At 45.5% G+C, this 23,490-nt stretch overlaps 1 protein-coding gene across 1 annotated transcript in view; it reads left to right on the top strand.

Moving 5' to 3' along the window:
* The window catches only part of UBASH3B (ubiquitin associated and SH3 domain containing B), a 47,328-nt gene that overhangs the window by 8,591 nt on the left and 15,247 nt on the right, over nucleotides 1-23,490 (top strand). Inside the window, exons 2-5 of the mRNA XM_015884154.2 lie at nucleotides 20,175-20,228; nucleotides 20,816-21,002; nucleotides 21,518-21,716; nucleotides 23,264-23,433. Coding sequence (XP_015739640.1) covers nucleotides 20,175-20,228; nucleotides 20,816-21,002; nucleotides 21,518-21,716; nucleotides 23,264-23,433 — 610 coding nt within the window. The remainder of the gene's footprint in view (nucleotides 1-20,174; nucleotides 20,229-20,815; nucleotides 21,003-21,517; nucleotides 21,717-23,263; nucleotides 23,434-23,490) is intronic.

Below are 23,490 nucleotides of genomic sequence, written 5' to 3'. Positions count from 1 at the left end.
TGTGCTACTGATATCCAAGTAATCTATAAAGTAGCTTCAGCCAGGAAACATGATCAGCCTGGCAGAGTGTGCCAGGTCAGAACTCCAGGCTGAGACGTGACAGTGTTGGCAATGGTGGGTGACAGTCAGGCTGCTCTGCTGATGGCTGAATGGGTTCTATTAAGACATGCAGAGCAGGACACTTGGGTTCCCATTTAAGAAAGCCCTAAGCAGACGTTTATGTCCCATCGGTCGCAATGGATAGGATGGACAGAGGTACAGGAGCGTTTTGCTTTCTCTGCAGGTTAAGCAGAGCGGTCAGCCTGTCAGAGCAGTATTTTCCCTTGCTTTGCATCTGCTTAAAATGGCTGCATAAAGCAAATGACAGAGGGAAATCCAACCCACTGGGTTTCAGAAAGCAATGAGCTGTACCAGTTCTGGTTATACAGCACTCCAGCAACTAGAAGCTTGGCCTGAGAAGGGCTCTGAGTCACACTGAGCACCCACCTCTGTGCCATTGTGCCCTAAATCAAATCTAATGAAGTGCAGTTAATCTATTAGGCCCCCTAGAATTCTAGGGCTAATAACATTAAGAATGTATGGCAAGAAATACACCTACTTACACATACACCTACTATATATATACACACACACATGTGCATACATTTATATACACATACACGAGCACTCACTCCTACAATATACACAGTGAACTACACAGGATACATACAATTGACATTAGGCAGCAATATGTGGTCAATGTGTGGTTTTCTTTCTCTTTTCTTTTTTTAATTTTCCCTTTTCCCCTATAATACAAACCAAACCATCAGAATTAGCAACAGAAGCCAGGAGAGCTTGTTGGTTCAGAGAGGAACCTGGAGGATGGCCTGAGCTGTACATTGCTGCAGGGCTAATGGGCGAGTCTAAATGCTGCACGTGCAAACCTGTTCTATGATGTGCTGCTCTGCCCAGGTATGTCCTCCTGGACACATCCATAGCAAGGTGAATAATGTCTTGTGTTTGCACAGTGTCTTACATTTGTTTCACACACTCTTTGCAAATTGTGGCCTGGATTAAGAGTAGGTTGTTATCGACACGACAGCTTGCAAAGGACACTGAGCAAATCACCTTCAGTCCCTTATGGAAAAGAACAGAGCTTTGGGGAAAGTGGTGTGTACACGCTGCCTTGCAAGGCCCGTTTCTGTGGTTTCACTTAAAAGATGCACCCCACTGCATGGCTGAACATGTACAGGATGTGAGCCAGTGGTTTCAGGAAATGAATGGGCTTAATTCTGATCGCATTTGCACAGTGATAAAACAGCAGTCCCAGGCCTTGCAGCCAGCAGGACTCTGCCACTGTTATCACCCTGTGCTCAGCGACCAGCCCTGGCCTGCTATGATACAAATGGGATGCCAGAAGTTATTCTTCCACACTGCAAAGGAGTAACAGCTCGCCCTTCCTTTAGTGCACGCACATAAATAAAAGTATCAGGCTTGCACAGCCCATTAAATGAAACGTTCATCTGGCTTAATATTCCACTAAAGAGTTCTTCCTCTTCTTTTCCTACTCTCTGCCAATCAACGACTTGGAGATCCCATGAGCCAAACTTTGCATTTGGCCCCAGATACTTGATGGCCACCTCCAAGCCAATCCTAATTCATATTTCATCTTCTTAAACTATTTACACCTTGGCCTCCATCACTCCACAACGCATTATCCTAAAAGCACCTCAGTTTGTTTGCTTATTTTTTCAAGCACAAATGGCCTTACAATGACATAGAGTCATAAAGGTTGGAAAAGACTTCTAAGATCATCTTGTTAAACCATCCACCTACCACCAATATTGCCCATGGAATCGTGTTCCTTAATACCACATCCACACCTCCAGGGATGGTGACTCCACCACTTCCCTGTGCTCCTGGCTCTTCTAAGGAGGTACAGAGTCAGATACGATTTGATCATAGCCTTAACAGCAGTTAACAATTCCACAGTTGATGTACTTGCTGTAACCCCACCAAGTCATACAGCAAGGCCTCTAGCACGTTTGGAAAGGTCTCAAATTCAGTGCCACAAAGCCACATAAAAATCAATGGGAGCACAGTTATGGCTTGCAATCAAATCACAGCTAATATAGTATGAATGAGCCTGATCTTATTGATTTTTGAAGGAAATTGAGAGACCCTGAGGATGTAAGTTACCACAAGAGTCCAGACAAATGGACATTGGTGGCTATTAAAGCTGTGTTTTCTTGTACTGGGAAGCAAAAAATAAAACATCCCATGGAAGAGGTCAGTTAGAAACCCAGAAATCAGTGAGCAACACCAGGAGTGAGCCATTAGCAGGCCAGGCAGCCATGTGTTTCTTTTCTGAGCAGTGCTGGGATGAGCAGAACTATAAACCAGTCCACAAAATCGTGTAAGGGTGTGATAGAAGCAGATCCTGGCACCTAATTCCTTTGATTCGTAGCTGAGTTTATTGTTAGGGGGATGACTGAGCTTGTGGGGAAACCATGCAGGAATAGCTGGAAGCAAAGACTGCCCCTTTATTCTTTGTGTGGAAAGAAGTACCCATGTATGAGCTTATGTTTGCACAAGCAAGAAACTGGAAGGACCTCAGAATGTAATCAACATTCTGAACAAGAGCTAAACTGTGAAATCACCAGGATTGTTGCCATTAGATTTCCTTAGGCCTGAGTGTCATCTGCAAGGAAAAGATGACCCTGGACAAAATGAGTAGGAGAGGCTGAAAGGCTGAGGGCCACCAGGACTTCCCAGATGAGTTTGGGCGGAAGCATTTGGACAGTGAAGACTGAAACCTGCCCACATAGTATGAATGAACCTCTATTCTACAACCGAATGCATACCAGATGCTGCAATTAAAGCTGGAGCTTCTCCCTGTGGCCCTGAAAAGGCAGAAGATGATTTAAACATGGGCCAGGTCAAAGCTCAGCAGTGTTTGGAAGATGCTTTGCTGTGATTTCGGGTGATTTTCCTCTTAGCAGCAAACAGGTCACCCTTCAGTTTTGGATGTGAGCTTGAAGTCCTGTGAGCAGCCAGTTTCAGTTTGTAACCACCACCTCCTCCACAACAAGGAAAGTATGCAAGCCACCCAACCTCTCCTTTGATGCCAGGAGGTCTCAGGGACCATGTGTACTCCACTCTGTCTTCTCTGTTTATGCTGCACATGTCAGGGCAGGGCTTGAATCTCATCCTTTGAACAAACAGCTCCAGGCCTGAAGGAAGTCACAGCATCTCTCAGCCTGCATATCTCAGCATGCCTGCGGGACAGCACTCCAGGTTCAGCTCTGCAACTAACAATACTTGAGAAGGGAGAAAGTATAGTAAACAACGCAGGGTTATTAGCATTTGTTCAGTAGGGGTTTCTTTGAGATGTAGGTGGTTTGGTCTTGGATTTATTATTACTTGCAGTCAAACTGTAGTTCCTTGGCTGTTGGGCTGTGCTGTGTTAGAGTGAGAATTGATGGTTTATTCCTGTGGAAATAGATGGAGCACTGGAAGAAGCAGCACCCCATTAGTTATGAGCAGATTTAACACCTCTGCAAAGCTACCATCTGCCACCAAGGAAGGGAAATTAAAGCAAGATGCCTGAGATGCAGATGGCTGCCAGGGTTTGGCAACATCCTTCCTTTCTGCTCTCCTGCTAAGCAGCAGGATTTGCTCTAGGAAAGCATCAGAGGAAAAGAAATCTAACGAGTAGTCCAGGTATTGTGCCATTAAAAGAGCACTTCTGTGGCTCCTTGAAAAGGAGTAGCTGTTGGGTTTGTTTGGAGGTTTGTGTTTATCATTGGTAATTGTCAGCCTTGGGGTTATAATTAGCTTTTCCGTACCATGTATTTAAGCAGGGGAAAACTGTGCTTTAAAGATCATGAGATTCCCACCGTTAACAAAATGGTCGTGCCACGTGCTGCCTGCTCCTTGCTGAGTCTTCCAGGGTTCAGATGTGCAGAGCTAGCAAAATCGCTCATCTTGCCCCATCAATAGAACAGGAAGAGGTTCTCCAGTATTTCCTAGACAACCCAGCAAGGCAGGGCTCCTGAACCATCCCACAGTGCCCAGACCAAAGGGCCAGGGGGGAATTAAGTCCATGTGGGGATACCCACGATGTATTTTCTTGGCCTACAAACAAGAGCAGCACTTATTCTTGCACAATAGTCTTAATCTAAGTGTGGAGCTTAAGCAAACAGATCAGGACTTGGTTTTACAGTTCTCCTGCACAGTGAGACACCTTTGCAAGGTGATAAAGACTGAGAACCCATAAAATCATTCAGCAGTTTTCTCACTCTGATAAGATGCAAATGAATCTCCACTAACATTCTGCTTTGCTGATATGCCTAACACATGACATCAGAATTTCCTGCAAGCATCTGGACCAAAGTGATGGCTATCAAGGTGATGCTCTTTACAAGAAGGACAGGCAGTGCCAGAGACAGGAACTATTTACCTTTATTTTTAAAACTGAGAATGTGACTCAGTTGGGTGTTTTCATCACTAATGAGCTCAGATAATTCCAACATGAAATGTTATTGCAGAGGCTTCACTTTGTTTTCCTTCATAAGTCATGCCCTCCATCACCCTGCCCCTGCCACATTCCTGCTTACATTTTTGCCCCTTGTGTCACTGTATTATTACCTATGGAAAGACATCAGAGCACAGAGTAATTTTCAAGATGATTCGAAAGACAAAATGCAGCGAACAAAAGGAGTGGATAGGAGATGAGGAAGATTTTTTGCTTCTAATGGTCAGCAAGGAGGATGGGAGGATTCCCTCATTCTTTGTTCACCCACTGAATCGTTTGTGTTCTAAGTTCAGCTACTAACCCTGCTCAGGCCTTGGCTTTCTCTCTGTTAATGAGAGCAGTGACTGCCTGAGATGGCAGTGTAGAGCAAAGAACATCATTTACCTTCGAATTATGGAAAAACCCAACATCTTCCTAAATGGAGCACTCTCCCTTTAAGTCATTAAATATGTAACTGCAATACAGGCACAAATAAATTATTTAAAGTTATTTCTAGTTGTGTGTGGGAGGTGGGTGGGAGTTGAAGTTGATGGTTGGTGGTTAGAGCAGCCTTTAGCCTTTACATTTCTCCCTGGTTTTACACAAGCACTTTTCCTTTTTAATTCCTGTGTCTGATACAGACTTTGATCAAACTTCTGGGGGGTTGCAAGAGTTTCTTCTAACTGGAGGGTTTTCTCAGGCCCACCCTAAGAAAGGCCTTTGCTCTGCTGAAGGATGTACAGTGGAGAGCTACTCATAATGCATGAAAACCAAGCAAAAAGCTGCCATGAATGAATGGAAGGAATCAAACCTTGGCTGGCTGAGTGACAAACATGAAGCTCATGGTCATGCCAGAGCATCACACCTGGCTAAGTAGTTGGTGTGTAGGACTGGCAGCCCTGTACTGTACTGGGCAGTGGATGTGCTCCCATGCTGTGGTTGCCAAAGCTCTGTGCTCCATCGCTGAGGTCCCTGGCTTCCCTCCATGTAAAAAATGTCCTTCCCTAAGCAGTCACGAGGGAATGCAATTAAGGTTGCCTCGTGCAGTTCATAAAAGCTAATGCATGAAAACGAGCAAAGACAAATGACAGCAGAATATTAGGAAAAGCATTTCTAATTGGAAGGTCCGCTGGCCTCGTTCCTTGAGCCTCTGAATGCTGAGCTGAAGGAAGCATAGGAGACTGGAGTGCTGGGAGCATTTCTGTGCTGCCTGGGAGATGGGCAGGATGAGTAATACGAAAACTCCTTTTCTACAAGATAATGCACGTTTTCAGTCTTTCTCAAGAAATCCAGGCACAGTTTCTGGCATTTTATTTATGAGTCCATGTTCATGAGAAACAAAAGCCTTGTTTTTGTTGTTTTTGCAAAGCCATTCTCTCTCCTCACTGGCATGTCTCCTCAGCACAGGTCAGGATGTTAGCGTGAGCTTTATCAATGCAGAATGAAACATCTCCTGTTCCTGAACTCCCAGTCACTGCTGGAATTGCTCTCCAATTCTTGTTAACACATTTGGCTCTTCTCTTTGGTTTGTTTTCAGCTTGGCTGTGACTTCATCTTGAATTACAAAAATACCACATGCACACACTGGAAAAAAAAAAAAACAACACTACTGTTCTCAATGTTTCCTGCTGTGGAGAGCCAGATATTCTGCCTGCTCTGGCCTTCCCTCCAATTAGACCGTGTAGGCTTGCATGGCTCTTGCAGTTTAGTTCCATGAAGGAAGCCAACACCTCGATCCTATCTCCAGTCTTCTACTGTGGAAGATCATCCATTGCATCCTTATTAGAGGGGGCTCTGATCTGGGGTGGGCTCCAAAGTCTTTCTTTTTTGTCTTTTATCTCTATACCTGTTTTGCAATCTACTGAATGGGAACATCCCATTAGTCACCCAGCCACTGTGAAAAGCAGCACGCCTTTCTGTGAGAGCATAACTGGGGCAATGAATGTATCTGCCAGACATGAACCAGTGATTATAACTGTTTCAGGGTTCATTCACTTCTAAATAGGGAATGTGATGTGAATATGAATATGCATGTCCATTTTTACTCTGTATCTCATATCTTCCAAGACAGCTGCAGGGGGCTGGGGATAGCAGGACAGATAGTAGCATTATTTGGGAGGAGTGTGAGTGAGCAAATCTCACACACTCGCGTACCAGGAAAAGCTCATGAGATGGTGGCTAAATAAGCCTTTGTGTAATTTTTATGTATGATTTTCCACTATGAGTCACCGTCATTTACATGTTATCTAACACTGAGAGTCCTGAGCTGATACTACTTTCTCAAAGGGTGAATCCGGCTCCTGAGGTTGCATGCTGAGCTTGGAAGAGGTGCTCTCATGCTGAAGGAGTTAATGGTTTGCTAGAATAACTGTCATCAGACAACTGTGTTACAAAGAGCAGCAGTTACCAAAATACATTTTCGCCTGCAGCATGCAAGAACAATACAGCTATTGTATTGTAACCACAGAACTTGGCACAAAGATAAGCTTGAAAGCGAATCGTGTTTTGTTTGTTGCGGAAGTGATGGAATCCATTGAAAGGTTATTGTTCGACTTCTTTTGAAGCAAATTCCATCCCCCTTAGTGAAGAGTGTCTGCACTCAGGTTGGGAGGAGGAGGGGGCTGTTCAGTAGTGTTACCTTTGGTCCACTAGACAGTCTGGAGGATAAGGTCATTAACCTGCATCCAGGTGACCCTTCATAACCCCCCTCCAATGGACCATGATTTCTATCAGAGATAACGAAAAGCTCTGGAGGAGGTTCCTCAGTAAAGAGTAGCTCAGAATTTTCTATTTTCATCAGAAAAGCCACCCCCTAAAAATAAATCCTGGTTTGAAAGCAGAATATTTTCAGCACTTCTCAACAATGACACATTTTGTTTGCAAACGTGTAGTTCTTAGAGGAAAGAAAGAAAGAGAAAGAAGGAGAAGTTGACTTCCAGGCTATATAGGATGCTTAATCCTCATGGAAGTGGACAAGGTGTACGGGACTGAATTCATTCAAGCTGCACCGATTTGGGATAAGAGAGGAGGAAAATGCTGGAGATTTTAAAGGCCTTGAAATGATAGAGGATTATCCAAAAGTGCTCTTGCACATCCCTGTTAATGCATACACAGGAAGGATAATGATAATTAGCCACATCCCCACCACCAACTACCACCTATTTCTCATTGCTGAGAGGAACTGCCACAGATTGAGAAGAATTGGAATTTCTGACCCCATTTGATTCCCATCTCACACCTCTTCCAACAGAGGACTGCAGACATTAGGGTTTATGAGTAAGGACAGAAGATCGGGAGATAGGCTTAAAGACAGTGGGATTTAAAAAGAACACCATTAAAGCCTAAAAATGCATTTTTCCTTCACCTAAAAATGCATTTTTCCTTCATGGTCTGTAGTATTTTAGGATACATTTTGTTTTCTTTCCTTAAGCTTTTCTCCCCAGCAAGGAAGCATATGTATCAGCACTCAGTATTCTAATGAAACTCATTGATTCTCAAGTAATCACTCGATATTAGGAGCTGTGCCATTAAAGAAAAAAAGAGATGCAAAATGAAATTACAGGAGTAAGGAACTCCAGTATTATGAATATGGAATGGCTTTTACATTTTCTCTGAGGTTATTATGCCCTCAGCACTTTGCTGATTTTTTAAAGTGCATCATTTCATTTGAGTCACTTCCCCTACAAATTACGTGCTTAAGAACCTGCTGATGTTGCCTCTGACATTAAGAAAAACATCCCACTTTAGACTTTATTTTCCACCCCCCGCTATATCCCTGTTTTATCTCTATATACACTGTGAGGCAAAGAGGATTCTTTAGTTCTTTTTAATGAGGAGCAGCAGAGATGGGCTCGGTTACCATTAGGTGTCATGTACAATGCAGAGCTGCCTTCATGCTTCAGTCCTTCTTGTTGTTTTTCAGCATATGGCTTGTTTTTCTACCCTTTTAATTAACTTTACAATTGGTATTACTGATTTTAAGCCAAATTTATACCAAAACTGTGGTATTTTATCCAAAATGTCCTGGGCCAGTAGCCTCAACTCTTCCCCCACGCAATGGGGACAAACAGGCACTTCTACAACATGAGCCATTCGACCCATTTTAAATGCCTGCCCTCTGGTACCCACACAGTGAGTTGCTATGTTTCAAAGGAAAGATTAATTCATCTCACTGAAACTACCCACAAATGAGCAATTGGTGCCAGTGTTGCTTGTTTTCCAGAGCAAACCCCTTCAACCTTCCCTTGAAGCTTAAGTTCACCCTTATGCTTCTCCTATCTCAGCTGCCTTTTCAGCTGTCTGCATTTACTGCCGCAAAGAAACAGATCCAATGGGAAATCCAGCCAGCAGAAGGGAAGATGGAGAAATCTATGTGCAAAGCAATGGAGAACCACCCAGAAACAAACACCATCCATTCTCCTTCCACGCTGTGTTACTGTTTCCCACTAACTGCTGGCACTCCAAACATCAGCCAGGTTCTGCTTCCACTCCAGATTGGCTGTGAATCCAGCACAGCTTCTGGGGGCTGCTGCCAGGATAACTGAGAGCAGCACATCCTCTCCAGCTCCCTTTGCACTTTGCAGTGAAACATGGAGCACTTACTTTGGAAGTGACAAAGCCCTGCACTCACATGTGGCCATCTTTTGCCATCTTCTGCTCTCAGGGTAGGCTGGAGAAGAAGAAACTATTTGGAAGTGCTGAGCACAGAACAGTAGCAATAGGGAAAGAAGCAAGGGCAAAACACAGTCATGCTGCAGTACTATCACAATATGTGATTGTAATGGGAAGAGATACAACAAGAATCGCTGATAAAAAGAAGAATGAAAAGAGTGAGAGCTAGTAGCAGGGTTGCTAAATGCTGATCAATGCTTTAAGGCGGCCTTTGATTTTTTTTTAATTAATTATACATTCCCTCATACTTTGTACTGCCGTTGATTTAATTGGACTCATTTTTAGACAAGTGCAGCACAAGGAAGATAGGATACAGCTTTCAGAAGCTCAGCTCTAGCCTCATTCTGCCTCATTCGGTACCACTGGGAGCAAAATTAGGCTAATGCTGAGATCTTCTGAAAGCCTCGTGCTCCTGATGCAGTTTAGCACATCACACGGGATGGAGTAACCTCCACACAGCTCCACCCATGCAGGAATCCATGCAGAACTGGGCTCATCATCCCAAAACAGTAATGCAGGAAAGAATTAGTTTTGAGGAGCAGAGAAAGGTACTGAAGTCTGTCTGCTACTGAAGAATTTGCCCAGATACTCACTTCAGCCTCACCACATGCAAATGGTTTTGTGTAATGGCTGAGGGAGGCAGGGGTGGTTAACAGGAGTGGTTAGCAGCAGCAGAGCAGCTCAAGGAATAAGGAAGGGCTGAGGGCAGGCTGGTGTCACCTCACCTGCCTGCACACATGGAGCAGCAGCTGCCAGCACTGTGAGCACAGGATGCTGCAGACCCGCAGCCCTGAAATAGTTGGTGATTTTCTCTACGCCTCAGTTCCTCCAGTCATGAGATCCCCCAGACACATATGTCTTGTCAAAACACATTCTGCTCTTTCGGCTTCCCCGGGATAATCATTTCTGCTAAACTTTCCCAGTATGTCTACAGTTTTAGCCATATAAAAGTGCTTCTGTTGGGAACAGTTTATTCACTTTCAGATCTCAACTGCTGTACAACAGTTTTCAGACCAAAGTCATGCCTGACCCCATGGCTCAGAAGTGCAGAGCGTGCATTTGAGCCCTGATGTCTGTGAGCATCCAGCTCCAGCAGTGCCAAGACTCCCAAGGCCACACTGTGCACATTTGTTTGATGGCCGATGCCTTTCTCATGACTGCAGCATTTCCTAGGGCTTGCTTCTTTGATGCCTAATGCCCTGTCACATACATACAGCACAGAACATATTGCCCTGTTGGCAAGACTGATATATTATTGCCACATTTGTTGCACTTACAAAGAAAAACACATTTCTTAGTATGCTTTCAAGACATCACACACACACAAAATAGATAAGATGGAGCTTGGTTGTAGAAGGTTTCCATCACGAATAATTTTAGAAGAACACCCCCACATCAGTTCTGATACTCCATTGCGGGGGAGATCTACGCTATGGAAATGAGATGATGCCAGCGTGTATGTGTCAGTCTGCTCAACAATACCTGCCTGAAAAGATCAATCTGAATAGCAAGGTCTTCAAGGCAAGCCTCCAAGACCCAGCCTCCCACACAGCCCTGGCACTGTGATGAGGTGTGCCTGCATATGGGACAGGCTTATGGTGAAGCACTAAGGCGAGGTGTGAGCCGGCTCTGGTGAATGAATAGCAAAGGAAAAATGATGAGGAAAACCATGTTGTCCTCAGGCAACACATCTTGTCTGAAAACCTTTACGGTCAAAACTCTTTGCTAAAGGGAAGCACCAAATCTCCCAGCATTTGGTCACCTGAGCAATCCCAAAAAGGCAGGAGTCATGTTGCCCGATCACCAAAGCAGAGGAGGCAGAGGACAGGCCGGGTGGGGGGACAATTGACAAGAGTCAATTCTATCTTGGCAAACACTACTAAAATCCTTAGAAATTATTCCAGAAGAACAGACTCAAAGGCTTGATTTGCAATAACCTTTCAGCAGATGCTTTGCAGAAGAGCAGCTGGCATCTGCTTATATCTCACTGAAGTGTGTAAGTACCTGCTTGAAGGTAATATATGCATAATCACTCTTTGGTGTAGGGATGATTACTACATCCAGGTATCATCAAGGTCTTCCTATTTTCTTTCTTTGTAATCCACTTATTTATTCAGGAAGAATGTGATCAGATACAGCAATAGAGTTAGAACTGACAGGCCTTATAAAATCAGGAAAGCATGCAGGGAAATACTCCCTCTGTGCAATAAAGTTTTCTCATTACATTCTCAGATCCTTCTTTATCTCAGCGTTTCTCAGTTTATCACAATTCTTCATTTCCTGTTCCCTTTTAGAGTTCAAATGTGTATATATTTTATATATATATATATTTAATGTGGCTTTCCTTTTTTAACCCTTCCACAGCTAACATTCAGAACCTTTTAGCCAGACCTTACACACAAATGCCAGATAATTTAACTGGATGCCACAGGGATGGCATAATAACAATCTGGAGGTTGGGACTTCTCTCAACAACTGATTATATAACAGCAAAATAATTGTATGAAGCTTTTTAATGCTACCTGAAGTTGGTTAAGTGGGGTAATGCAGACATTACCACGGCTATGCTTCTTTCCAGTTTGGATAGCCAACTTACTTGAGTGTGCAGGACTCCCATATTTGCCTGAATTTACTCCTCTTGCAACAAGAATAGGCAAACTAAAAGTGAAATCATTTAGAAATCTCCATCAAAGCATTTGTCACAGCTTCATTTGACTACACTTTTCCTAATGCCACAGTCTGTGAGGTTATATTAGAGAGCTCACCAAAACTAGCAAAGACTCACAGTAGCTGAGGGCTAAAGAACAACATGAGACCAAATACTGATACCCACACTGAAATTCACACCTGGGCTTGCTTGCTAGCTATGTTTTCTAATGGAAACTTTGACATGAGCTTTAGTTACCGGTTTAACCACACACTTCATGTAGCTCTGAGGCACGAGACCGAGACCTGTACGTGATGTGTCACCCAACGACCGGCACCATGGTGCACCCAGCCCCCAGCACTATCTGGGGCTGTTTCAGCCCTGAGTCAGTGTCAGGTCTGTCTCGCTGTCTGCTCCATTCACCCTCCTGTCCGCCATGTCCTACAGCACTTGCCCACCTTCCCCATAGCAATGGAGGATAACCTGGACCTACCTAGATGGCAAGAAACACTGTGCAAGGAAGACTTATGTTAAAAAAAACTGAAATAGTTGTATTGCTGAAAACAACCGAGGCTTGAAATAATTCCTGAACAGAGCTGTCTAGAGCAAGAGGCTATTTTGAGAGCCTCTTTTTGCCTCTAACCCAACTATCTCAGCACCCCACCCTTCTTCCTTCCACCTTCCTTAATTTCTTAGACTTCCTTCTAGTTGCTTTCTGTGAGTCTATTTTAGATGTGAGATTATGGTTAGCTTCTCTCTGGGCATCTACTTCTCATTTTCTGTCTCTGGGCTTCGCCTTTTCAGCAAAGTTGTGATTCCATTGGTGCACACAACGCCTAAGGTCCCTCACAGATTAACACACGTTGCCTAGAAAGAAGGCAGTAAGGTGGTGGAGTGAGCTTTCCCAAATGCAAAGCCTACATACAGAGCCAAATCTGCCAAGTCCAACTGTCAAGCACGAGTGTCTGAACAGCCACCTCCTGGGAGCTGCACATCCAGACCTCCCAGCACTGCACGGAGGATCCATCTCCCAAAGCTCAGTGCTTGGTGGCTGGTAGAGCAGTTCATGGTAGGCCTGGTGTCACTGACTTCACAGAACAGCAGCTTTCTGGCAAATTGTGCAACTGCACCACCCCCAAACTTCCTGTTTTGAAACCCCAAGGAGCTGGAAAATGTTAACACCGGCACTTTAAAGTGCTAGTTGCGGCATTTTTTTTCTTCTTCTTCCTAAAGATCTACATCACACTAGCAAGCTCTACACGGAGAGGAGCAGAGCGGGGCTGCACAAAGGGACTGGGGCAGGAAGGCTGTGTGCCACCATTGGCTTCTGAGCACCCTCTGTTTGTTGCTGTGCTGTCACCAAGCAGGAGGTGACGTGGCAGATAGTGGGCTGATGGACACAGCATCCCACCTCCATCCATCCTACCCTGGGGAAACCCACTTGGATGGGGAGAGGAGGATTCAGCAATGATAGAACCAGGAGATGGCAAATCTGTTTCTCTGCAGCTCGCTTCTGTATAGGAAGAACAGCAGTGAGAAGGAAGAAAGCGTGTTTGTCTTGAATAACACAAGGGAACTTCTTTCTTTCCAGTCAGCATGACAACTGCTTCCCTTTCTGGCTATCACTGAAATTCCAGATGATACATCTGAGCATACTTAAACCTCTAACTCAGCTCCATGCAAAGACATTGCCTTCCTGGCTAGCTAGAAATACATGAATGGTATTGGGATGAAAGTTCCTGCCCTACTGTGCTGCACAGGGTATTGAATAAGGACATCTGGTCATCCTGCAGCACTCACAAGGTGCTTAAATGGAACAGGGCTCTGCTTAAAGGCCTTCAGTTATCAACACCTTCATTTGAATTGATTTGTATCATCTACCTTTGATTGTTTTGCTCATCTTCAGAATCTGCAGCCCTTTACCAGCTGCACTCATTATCCCTATCACCTTTACCAGCGCTCGCTCTGCAGCAGAGCGTCGAACCTTTGTGAATCATCCAGCTGAGCTGCTGCCAGCTCTCATGACTTTGTTACAGAACACGGAGATGGTGTTTTCTTCAATATCCAGCTGCAGGACTTGTGTTATTTTCAGGCTCTGTTTCAGCAGAGGTACATCCCTAGATTTGCTTGTACCCTCACCCTGCCCCTCTGTCAAACAGGGACCCAAAGGAGAGCACAGGGCTCCCAATATCTAAGCCCATTGCCCATATAAAAGCTGCACTATGGTTGTTTGGGAGAAAATAATCTCCTGTTTCTTTTTAAAACTGTATACCTCTTTAAAAATGTTAAATGGCTGCTACATTCCTTTCTTTATCCCGGACACTTTTTATGAGTCTGTACTTCCCTCTTCTTCAGCTTTAACAAGCTGGCTAAGCTGAGGATTAAGGGAATGACTTAGCACACATGTGCTACGGGAGGGGAAAAAAACACCTTTGAAATCTTATATAACATAAAAACCCAACACCCAAAGCAGATACACACACCCAGGCCCTCACTCTTGGCACTGAAAACTAATGGTCATCATGGTGCAGCCAGGCTGCAGCTTGCCAGCTGGAGCATCCTCTGAAAAAAGAACATTTAAGTGATGGAAACTAGGACTACATAGCAGCACTTTTCCCAGCCTTATTTCTGGTGGTGCTTCCCATTGCTCTCTCTTTCCTATAACCAAGCTCGGCGTTCGCCAGCTGGGAGCAAGCAGCCACTGCTCCGGAAGGAATAGGAAGAGAACCACTGAGCCCTGTCATGCTGTCAGGTACCTTCTGTAAATATTTATGTGACCTATGGGATACAGCATAGTCTGATGTCTTGCAGTCTCTGCAGCCACCGTGCAGCCCTGCAGCTCCTGTCAGAGCTCCCATCTTTCAGACAGGACCTGGGTCTCTGCCTGGCTGTGATCTGCTTATAGCACTGCTGAGCTCACTTGGGGTGCTGTGCTGAACTGTGTGTTCCTATGGGATCACAGCTTGGGGAGGACGTGGCTGCAAGGAGAGCCACTGTTAGACACAGCGAGGGCTTTATGTCCTCTGTCATGTGCAGAAAGCAGCAGAAGGAAAAGCTGAGGTAGTCCCTTAAGGACTGAGCAATGCTTGGTGAAGGGAAGAAAAACCAACTCTTGCCACGCACTTATTATGTTAGAGTGATTTCTTCCTTCCAAAAGCATTTGGGTTTTGCTTTTTTCCTTACAAACTGCAGAAAGGGAACCTACCCGCCCCCTCCCCATAAACAGGAACACGATCCCTAGTGATATCTTCCTGTCCCTATTTATAGCTGTAAGGTCACTCGAATGAGAACAGAAACGGTATCATATGATTTTTGGCGACCAACTGAATGAAATATTGAGAATTCTGAGGAACACGATTGAATAACCCACGACACAAAACATTGGGAAAGAACACCTCGATGTGGCCGGATTTGTTTGTAGGATAGCAAAGCAGTTCTTAGACAAGCAGTCAATTATTTGGAATTTGGCTGTTTTCCCCTACAATAAATAATCAAGTAATTAAATGGACAGAAGTTTTGCTTGCAACATGGTTCTTCAATGGGCAATTGTTTCTTGAAAGCCCAGAATAGCCACATTTCTACTACTGTGCTGTTAACAGTGTAAACAGTTGATGAAAACTGAAAGAAATTAAGAGATCTGCAAATGTCACTTAAGGGGCAGTTTGGAAACAAAGACAGAAAAGCTGGGAATTTCATTGTTTGCAAAGAATTTATAACTGTTTCCCTTTAAGTAGTGCTATAATATAGGATACAGATTCAGGTAGGCTGATGGGAGTTAACTGTTGGCCTTACAGTCTATTCTGCACTGACAGCCATGCTCCAACCTGTATTCCAACCTGCAAATACCCATTTTCTTCCAACATAAATTATGATCCATAATTTCTATCTTATCATGTCAGGAAGCTTCAAACTGAACCTAATGATGAGGAGAACCAAGTCCTTCCATCATGTTTAATGCGGTTTCCAGTAAATCTTTATTTACACAGCTAAATATTTTATGGGCCAAAGATTCAGGGTTACTTGAAATGATGAATTCATCCCTCTGAGGGGTTTTGTTCATAGATAAGAAGTTTGTCGAGGTTTGAGGCACATAATGAAAGGGAAGATTTAGTCATTCCCTTTCTTTTACAGGCTGCCTCCGTCCTTCCATTGCTCATTCACAAATCCCTGGTGCCTTTGTAGGCAGACAGCTTGTAGGTGGATCTGAGGTAGAAGCTGCTGCTGGTGTTTGTGAGCAGTGATGTGCAGGGCCGGCTCCTTCCTACAAACCAAAGGGTCAGCTGTGCCTATGGCAGGGTGAGGATCTCTGCTTATCACAGCAAAAGGAGAGCCAAAAAGAATGGGGAAATTCAGCCCCAGGCAGCAGACAGAGGGGCCAACTCCTAATGAATTAGACATCAGTGCTGGAGAACAAGAGGATGCTCTGCACCCAAGGGCTCAGCCCCACTGCATGACTCAACCCCTGCTTGGGGATCCCCGCTCACTGCCTGCCCCCAGCACTGCCATGTCCCCGCTGCTGCCTGCCCTCTGCATCTCAGCTGTAGGAAGAAAATGGACCGAGTGCATTTAAATACCTCTTAACAGTTCACCCCTGTCCCTCGTGCTATTTGCATTAACTTTGCTGCTTGGTAGCTCATTAGCCTGTGTGCAAAGCGCTGCTGGCAGCAATGCCACCCTCCTTTTTTAAATTGGACTGGAGTAAGAAAGCTGAGCAATTACAAAGGATTTCTGTGCGGTGCTACTGAGACCGAAGGCTCTCTTTATGGTTAATGCATCATTCCCCATTACAGCCATTTCCTCTGAAGTAAATGGGATTTTGCCATTATACTTCATGTTTATTGATATATATTTCCTAGCTGAATTGACATTACTCTGTTGCTTTCTTTTTTTCCTACCCTGAAATTGCAGGAAGCCAAAAATCCTTCAACAATAATGAGTTAAATTCTGTAGTGTGCAGAGCTCTGCACTCTCCCATTAAGTGGGCTGGGATTAAAATGGACACCATTTACACATTAATATGTATTCTAGAATAGATACCATATATGACTCAGGCTAAGGGGCCAATTGCTGGGACATGTCCTAGCAATATCTCAATGCTGTTCAACCAGAGGGAGACTTTCCTTACAACTTGACACTGAAGACTAAGGCTGAACAAACAAAAATACCTGATTCTTTGTAGTAGCTAAAACCCCTGCAGTGCTCTTGGAAGGTGCTATTAGCATCTTTCTCCCCCTCTGCACACCTGCAGCTCAGAGGTAGCATCCCCCTCCCTTTCTCTTCTATTTGCTGTCTGGTGCATTGCTGATTGAGCATCCTGTACTTCAGCTCCATAGGCAGCAGCAGCTGAGAGACCAAGCTGAGATCCAGCTGCAGTGTTGGCATGCCCAGAAATGGTCACTGTGTGATGGCAGTTGGATGGATTCTGAAAAACAAGTTATTTTCTGCCTTTTCCTCTTCTTTCCATTTCTTACCCGTAGCTGCAGAGCTGCAGCCAGCACTTGCCACCCAGCATGGATAAATCTGAGCACCTAAGCCATAGTTAGTCACCTAATTAAGTGACCTGATTTTTCTTCAGGATCTGAGTTTTGTCTTCCAGCTCCCACTCAGCAGCTGGGAAAATCAGGCCAATTCTCAAAGTGACCAAACACAGCTGGGATGGGTTTTGAGCACTCAGCTTCCTCAAAGCAGATCCTACCAGGGCCTCAGAGCAGTCAGAGGAAGGGTCCTCTCCAGGTCCTGACTACAGAAAATGCTATTAGGGAGAGATGCAATGCCTGCCCTAACCAGGAGCTATCAGTCAGCAGCAGCATCCCCAGCAGTAAATTAAAATCTCTCAGCTTCAGGTCCCGTGATAAAAATATACCTTGCCTTTTGTTTGCTTTATGCAGTATTTCCTCCTTGTGCAGAAAATTAAATTGAAAAGGGAGTTTATTGTCCCTTTGGATGAGATAGGCACCTTCTGAAATTGCTCATGAACAAAAGTGTGTGGGGCCCAGCCTTGTGCTTTCTGACACACTTTGGGGTCCTGGGAGTACAAAGGCAGTGAGGAAGGAGCTGCAGTCAAACCCAACAGAGCTCCATTGTGCAGCTTGTTCCACGGCAACATCAATTCATGAAGCCAACAAGGGTGGGTGGCAGAGCCGTCTGCCCTGCTAGATTCCTTCAGAGATCTGCTCTGGGGGCTGGAGAGAGTAAATAGGGAGAGCAGTTTGCAGCAGGAGAAACTGCTCATCTCAAAGCCAGAGCTTATCTGGGAGAGCGTCCTGAATTCACTGCCTCAGACACAACACAGATAGACATGCTCCCTAACAATGGCTGGGCAGCTGAATTTAGTATTGTTGGAGAGAGCCTCAGCAAGAGGGGGAGGTCAAACAAGCAAAGCAAGGCAACAGAAATGGTGGATGAAACTACAGGGAGGAAAACCCATTGCTCTGCCCAAGGAGCGGCCTCCCTTACTGCTCTGCAGCCCGTGCTTTCTGCAGAACTACTGTAAGCAAAGCAGTGGCCGTTGTGCAAAATACATCTGTGGCAGCCTAGGCAAGGTCAGCCAGGCAGAACAGAGCCAACCACGATGCTGATCTGTCCTTGCAGAAGCAGGTGCTGGGACAAGCGGATCTCAGATGAGTGCTGGCAGATAAGGGCAGCAGAGCGCTTCAGGAGGAAGTATTTTCATAATCGCACATTTGCAACACAGCCCTTTTTTTGCAGCATTATCTTTCTGCCTTCCTCTTACTCTCAAAATGAACAAAAATATGTATATTCAAAGGGGTGGGGAAGCCGGTGGCAGAGCTGAAACACAGCTGAGTCAACAACATGAGTCTATGACCAAGTGGGTGACATTTCACATCGCCGCATGGTTATCAGAGCACCCTCCAAAGTCATCACTGCAGACAGAAAGGGCAATAGGTACACACATAAATGTCCCATGTGGCCCTATGGGCACACAGCTGGAGGGTCCCTGCTGCCCTAACCTTAGAGCCATGGATCATGACCCTCTTCCCTCACTTGGACCATTTCCTACAGCCAACCCAACACGCTCCTGCAGCACATAACACAGGGGTATTCAGTGCACTGATCCTGTCCCTTTGGTCAGACACATTCCCTCTGGCTTCAAGACGTCAGCAAGCTTTCTGAATTATCATTAAACTGTAACATACCATTTTTAGTAGGTTACTGCTTGAGGCAAGCCACTGTAAGCTAGAAGTTTTTCTGGCCTCAGACAGATATTATCATTAACAGCTCTGAGACACCCCATCTGTTTCTGGCACTGCCATCTGTGGGATCCCTCCTCTTCCCCTGCATTTAAAGGAGGGCTGCCTGGGACCCCACTGCCATCACTGTGTGCACCTCAGCCCTTCCTCCTCCCACACCACTTTGCACAAGTGCGTGCCGAGGGATTATCTGTTGTGAATTAGATTAAACCAACATCCCCTTCAGTCTGACCTCCTTCCTACCACATCTGTAGCTCTTGAGAGCAACGCTGCCCTTTTGCCTTTAAGCAGGAAGCCTTGAAATGAATTCAAGGTGCGTTGGCCTCCCGACACCCAGCTGAGGTCTGATTTCTGCCCCCAAATTCTAACATTTCTATCCTTTTCTGCCTCCTTCACTCATAATTTTTCTTAGATATTTATGCCTTTTGGATTCTGTGTGGATTCCTCATTTTGGCATTCAAAGCATTACAAAGCTGAGCTGATCCACAGCTGCATTTCAGTGCTGAGCACTTGGAAACACTACAGGGATAAAAAGGCAGCACCACCACACAGGTCTGTTCTGCAACTGGAAAACCCGCTTACCAGAAGACTTCAGCCTTGTTAGCTGGAGTGAAAAGGGATATACAGGCATCCTGATGGGAAACGAAGAAAAGAAGAGCACATTCACGTAGCAGGGGATGAAGGGAGCTAGTAAATTTTGGCAGGTTATTCTAACAGGGAAAGTCTCAGGTTTATGCCCCCTGGTGGCAACTGCATGGCTCCTGTCCTCAGCACTGCTGCAATGGCTGCACATCAGGGCTGAGCCTCAGCCACGGTCACATCAGCAGAAAGCAGCCTTAGGACCGAGATTAATAATTGCACGACTAGATTGCAACACAGGACACCATTGGTTTGGATGCTTGACGTGTGGCTGCAATTACTTCAATTATCCTCAGCTTCACCCCCAACGTCTGACTCGTAGTTTTTCCTGTATGTATTCATAACACATAACCCTCCTTAAAGGGAATTCAGGCAGAACTCAGGTTGTAGTTAATGTGAGGCTCAAGGTGTCTGTTTTGCTTGGTTCACTGTCTTACCAGAAAGCAGATGTGACTTCATCCATATAATCCACCAGCACTGAAATGTTCTCTTCATTTTGCTTTCCCTTCAGACAAAAAGCACTGGCATCGACAGGTGGAAGAAGCGTCCAAGCAGCATGCGACTGGTTGGTATGAAGTAATACATGTTACAAAGAGTACAGGAAATCAGGGGCTTTAATGGCTAAGGTTTCAGCCATTAGACAGTAGAATGTTACTGCAGGTGTTTTGATGGGAACATGGCCTGAAACACAGCTGCAATTAGAGACAGTGTTTGAGGGCTGTAAATAACCAATGGAGGAAAAAGCCTTGTCTGAGAGTTGGCGATCTCTAGGAATAGCAAACAAGGGGGAGAGAAAGGCACAAATCCTCCTCCACCACAATGCCCAAACTGAAAACTGAGAGCTGCCTTCTCAGAGATGCTGAGCCATTTCCAGTGCTTTCCCCACCACATTATGCACACTGAATGTCAGACAGGCAGAGGCAGTGACTGAGGTTACATCTTCAGACTCTCAGTCTGAAACTAAAATCCAATTTCCTGTATTACTTAGTAGTGGTAATGGGCTGCAAGAGAGACGGTGCACCTCACAGCCTGACCCCCAAGAGTTGATTCTACTTATAAAGGGAGAAGGAAACAGAACAAGGAGAGGGGGAGCTGCTTTTGCTGAAGAAAACACCTTTCTATGCCAATCTAACCCTCCTTTCTCCCTCTCAGGCTGTTCTCCCATGTGGGTGATCCGTTCCTGGATGACACCCTGCCTCGGGAATACGTCCTCTACCTGCGCCCCACCGGCCCCCTGGCTCAGAAGCTCTCTGAGTTCTGGCAGCAATCAAAGCAGATCTGCGGGAAGAACAAAGCTCACAACATTTTCCCACATATCACCCTGTGCCAGTTCTTTATGGTAAACCAGAGCTCCTCTTTCTGCCGCCTTTATGCATGCATGCATGAGCAGCCCTTGCCAGGCTCAGGCTGGAGATGCTGCATGCTTCATTCAGTTGCTGCAGAAAGGTTTGAGCTCAGGAATTCAGGGGTTATGACAAGAAGTGCCTGGGCTTGGTGAGGAGGTAATTGGGTTTTAAGCGAGCTGTTTTCAGGGAAGAGCAGCAGACCAAACTCACGTAATCTCAAATGATTGTTAACATGAGAAGAGCGTGTGTGGGGGATGAGGCTGGGGAGGTTATATGGGGATAGCTGATCCTGCTGCGAGGACAAGGGATGGGCAAAGGACTTCTGAAGATGCCTGTTTCTGTGACCCTGTGCTGTTTCTCACTGCGTGCAGAGGCAGACCATTCATACAGCACCATTCACGCTCACCCACTTGAACTCCCTTTCTCTACTAAGTGCACAGCAGAGCTGAGTACAGGCACAGGGATCAGCTCTCCACCTGAGCAGTGCTCATCCTGTTTCCTTTGACAGTGCGAGGACAGCAAGGTCGATGCTCTCACGGAAGCCCTGCAGGCCACTGTGATGCGCTGGAAATGCAAATTCCCTGCCCCTCTGCCCTTGGAGCTCTACACGTCCTCCAATTTCATCGGGCTTTTTGTCAAGGAGGAAAGTGCTGAGGTGCTCAAGAAGTTTGCTGCAGACTTTGCTGCAGAGGCTGCCTCCAAAGCAGGTGGGTGACACTACATCATATGAAAGCCCTCAATTCTCCCATAGAGGCCATTTCAGAGGTCGTCTTCCACACTAACCTGACAGTCTTCCAAGGGTAGGCAAAGGGATAGTGCCCAATTAATATAAAGTATGCACGGGAAATTAAATGTCAGGGCTGCCCACAGGGAAGCAGCGATACCTGTGAGCTGAACAAAGGGTGGCCTGAGAGCAGCCCCCCTCTGGGTGCCTTGTTTGTCAGCAGGCTTTCACTTTAAATATCACCTCACGCTTAGTGTCAAGCACTGCTCCTGAAAGGGAAGTTGACATTTGGCAGTTCTTTAACCTTTCAGACAGACTGCAGCCTGTGGGGCTGAGCATTTCCTGCTCCACTCGCTGCCACAAAACCTTCCTCAGCCTCAGAAAGGCTGCGTTCAGCACTTGGCTGCACTTCTGAGATGCACAAAGGGCTCTGAGAGAAGACCCAGAGCACCCTGACAACCTCGAACGAGCCTTTCCACCAGCCCTGTTCAATGCCAGCCAACTTCCAGCCCAGCCCATGCCCATCAGTTCTTTCTTAGGGGCAGCTGGTTGCTGCACTGCAGTGTGCAGCTTAGTCAGGTTATCACACTGAAGTCTGTGGGGCTTCTTTGGAGTCCCAGAGCATATTGTCTCTGACTGACCAAAGAAAGAAAAAAGAATGAAAGATGGATGAACTTGCAAAGCTACCCCTGATGGCATTTAAAGCCATGTCTATGAATAGCTGCAGTTCTGACTGAATAATAAGTCACATTTAATTGCAATTTTTGGTTGAATAAGCAGAAGTAAATTACATGCAAACAATGCATTCTATGTTTTCTACATCCACTGGGAGAGTCCCGGTGTTTCACGAAGTTCCACCTTTCTGCTTCCCTGAATCTCTTCCTGATTCAGATTCAATTTCTGCAGGATCATTTTAAATCATTATTTTACCTATTTCTGCTTTCACCATTTGGGAACTCCTTCCCTTCCATGAGTGAGCTACTAAACCAGCAAGAAAAAGATGTAATCAATTAACATGAATATGTAAATTCCAGTGATTTGTAATTTCAACAATATGAGAGAGAACAGGGGAGGGATAGTAAAAATGAGGGTGTTTCACTTGCTTCTTCAGGGGAGATCCTCAGCTCCCAATGACAGAAAGGCTGTTCCTCACTTGGGAAGTCTCTCTTAGCAGGCCTGTGTGATCAGCATTACAGCAGTTGTTATCACACCATCCAGAAAAGCCCCTTTTCTGAATTCAAATGACTTTTGGCAGCTTGGCAAGGATGTTTGGTCTACCACCCTGGTGTGACTAAGAACTGAATCAGGACACAAATCTGATGGCTCCATCCAAGGCACGGCAGACACAGAGAGCCCACATCTGACTTACCCAAAGCCCTTTCAGAAACTCGCCTCCAGTATCTTCTGCTTAGGCCATTGTAAAAAGCTGCACTACCACCTCCTGCTCACGGGCTACAGCCACTCTCACACCTTAGAGAAGCTGCTGATCTCAACAGCCCCTTGTTGGTAACTGGCATCTTCTTGCTGCAGATGTGCACGTGGAACCCCATAAGAAGCAGCTCCACGTGACGTTGGCCTATCACTTCCAGACCAGCCACCTGCCCACGCTGGAGAAGTTAGCACAGAATATCGATGTCAAGTTGGGCTGTGACTGGGTGGCTGCCATATTCTCCCGAGACATACGCTTTGTTAACCACGAGGTACGTGCTGTGCAGTTTGTTTCAGTCCAAAAAGAAACGTTTATCTTCATGGCCTAT

Source organism: Coturnix japonica, chromosome 24 (assembly GCF_001577835.2).
Source record: "Coturnix japonica isolate 7356 chromosome 24, Coturnix japonica 2.1, whole genome shotgun sequence".
In the NCBI taxonomy this organism is placed as follows: domain Eukaryota; kingdom Metazoa; phylum Chordata; class Aves; order Galliformes; family Phasianidae; genus Coturnix; species Coturnix japonica.
Note: the sequence above shows the minus strand (reverse complement) of the source record. Positions and strands in the feature narration are given on the sequence as shown.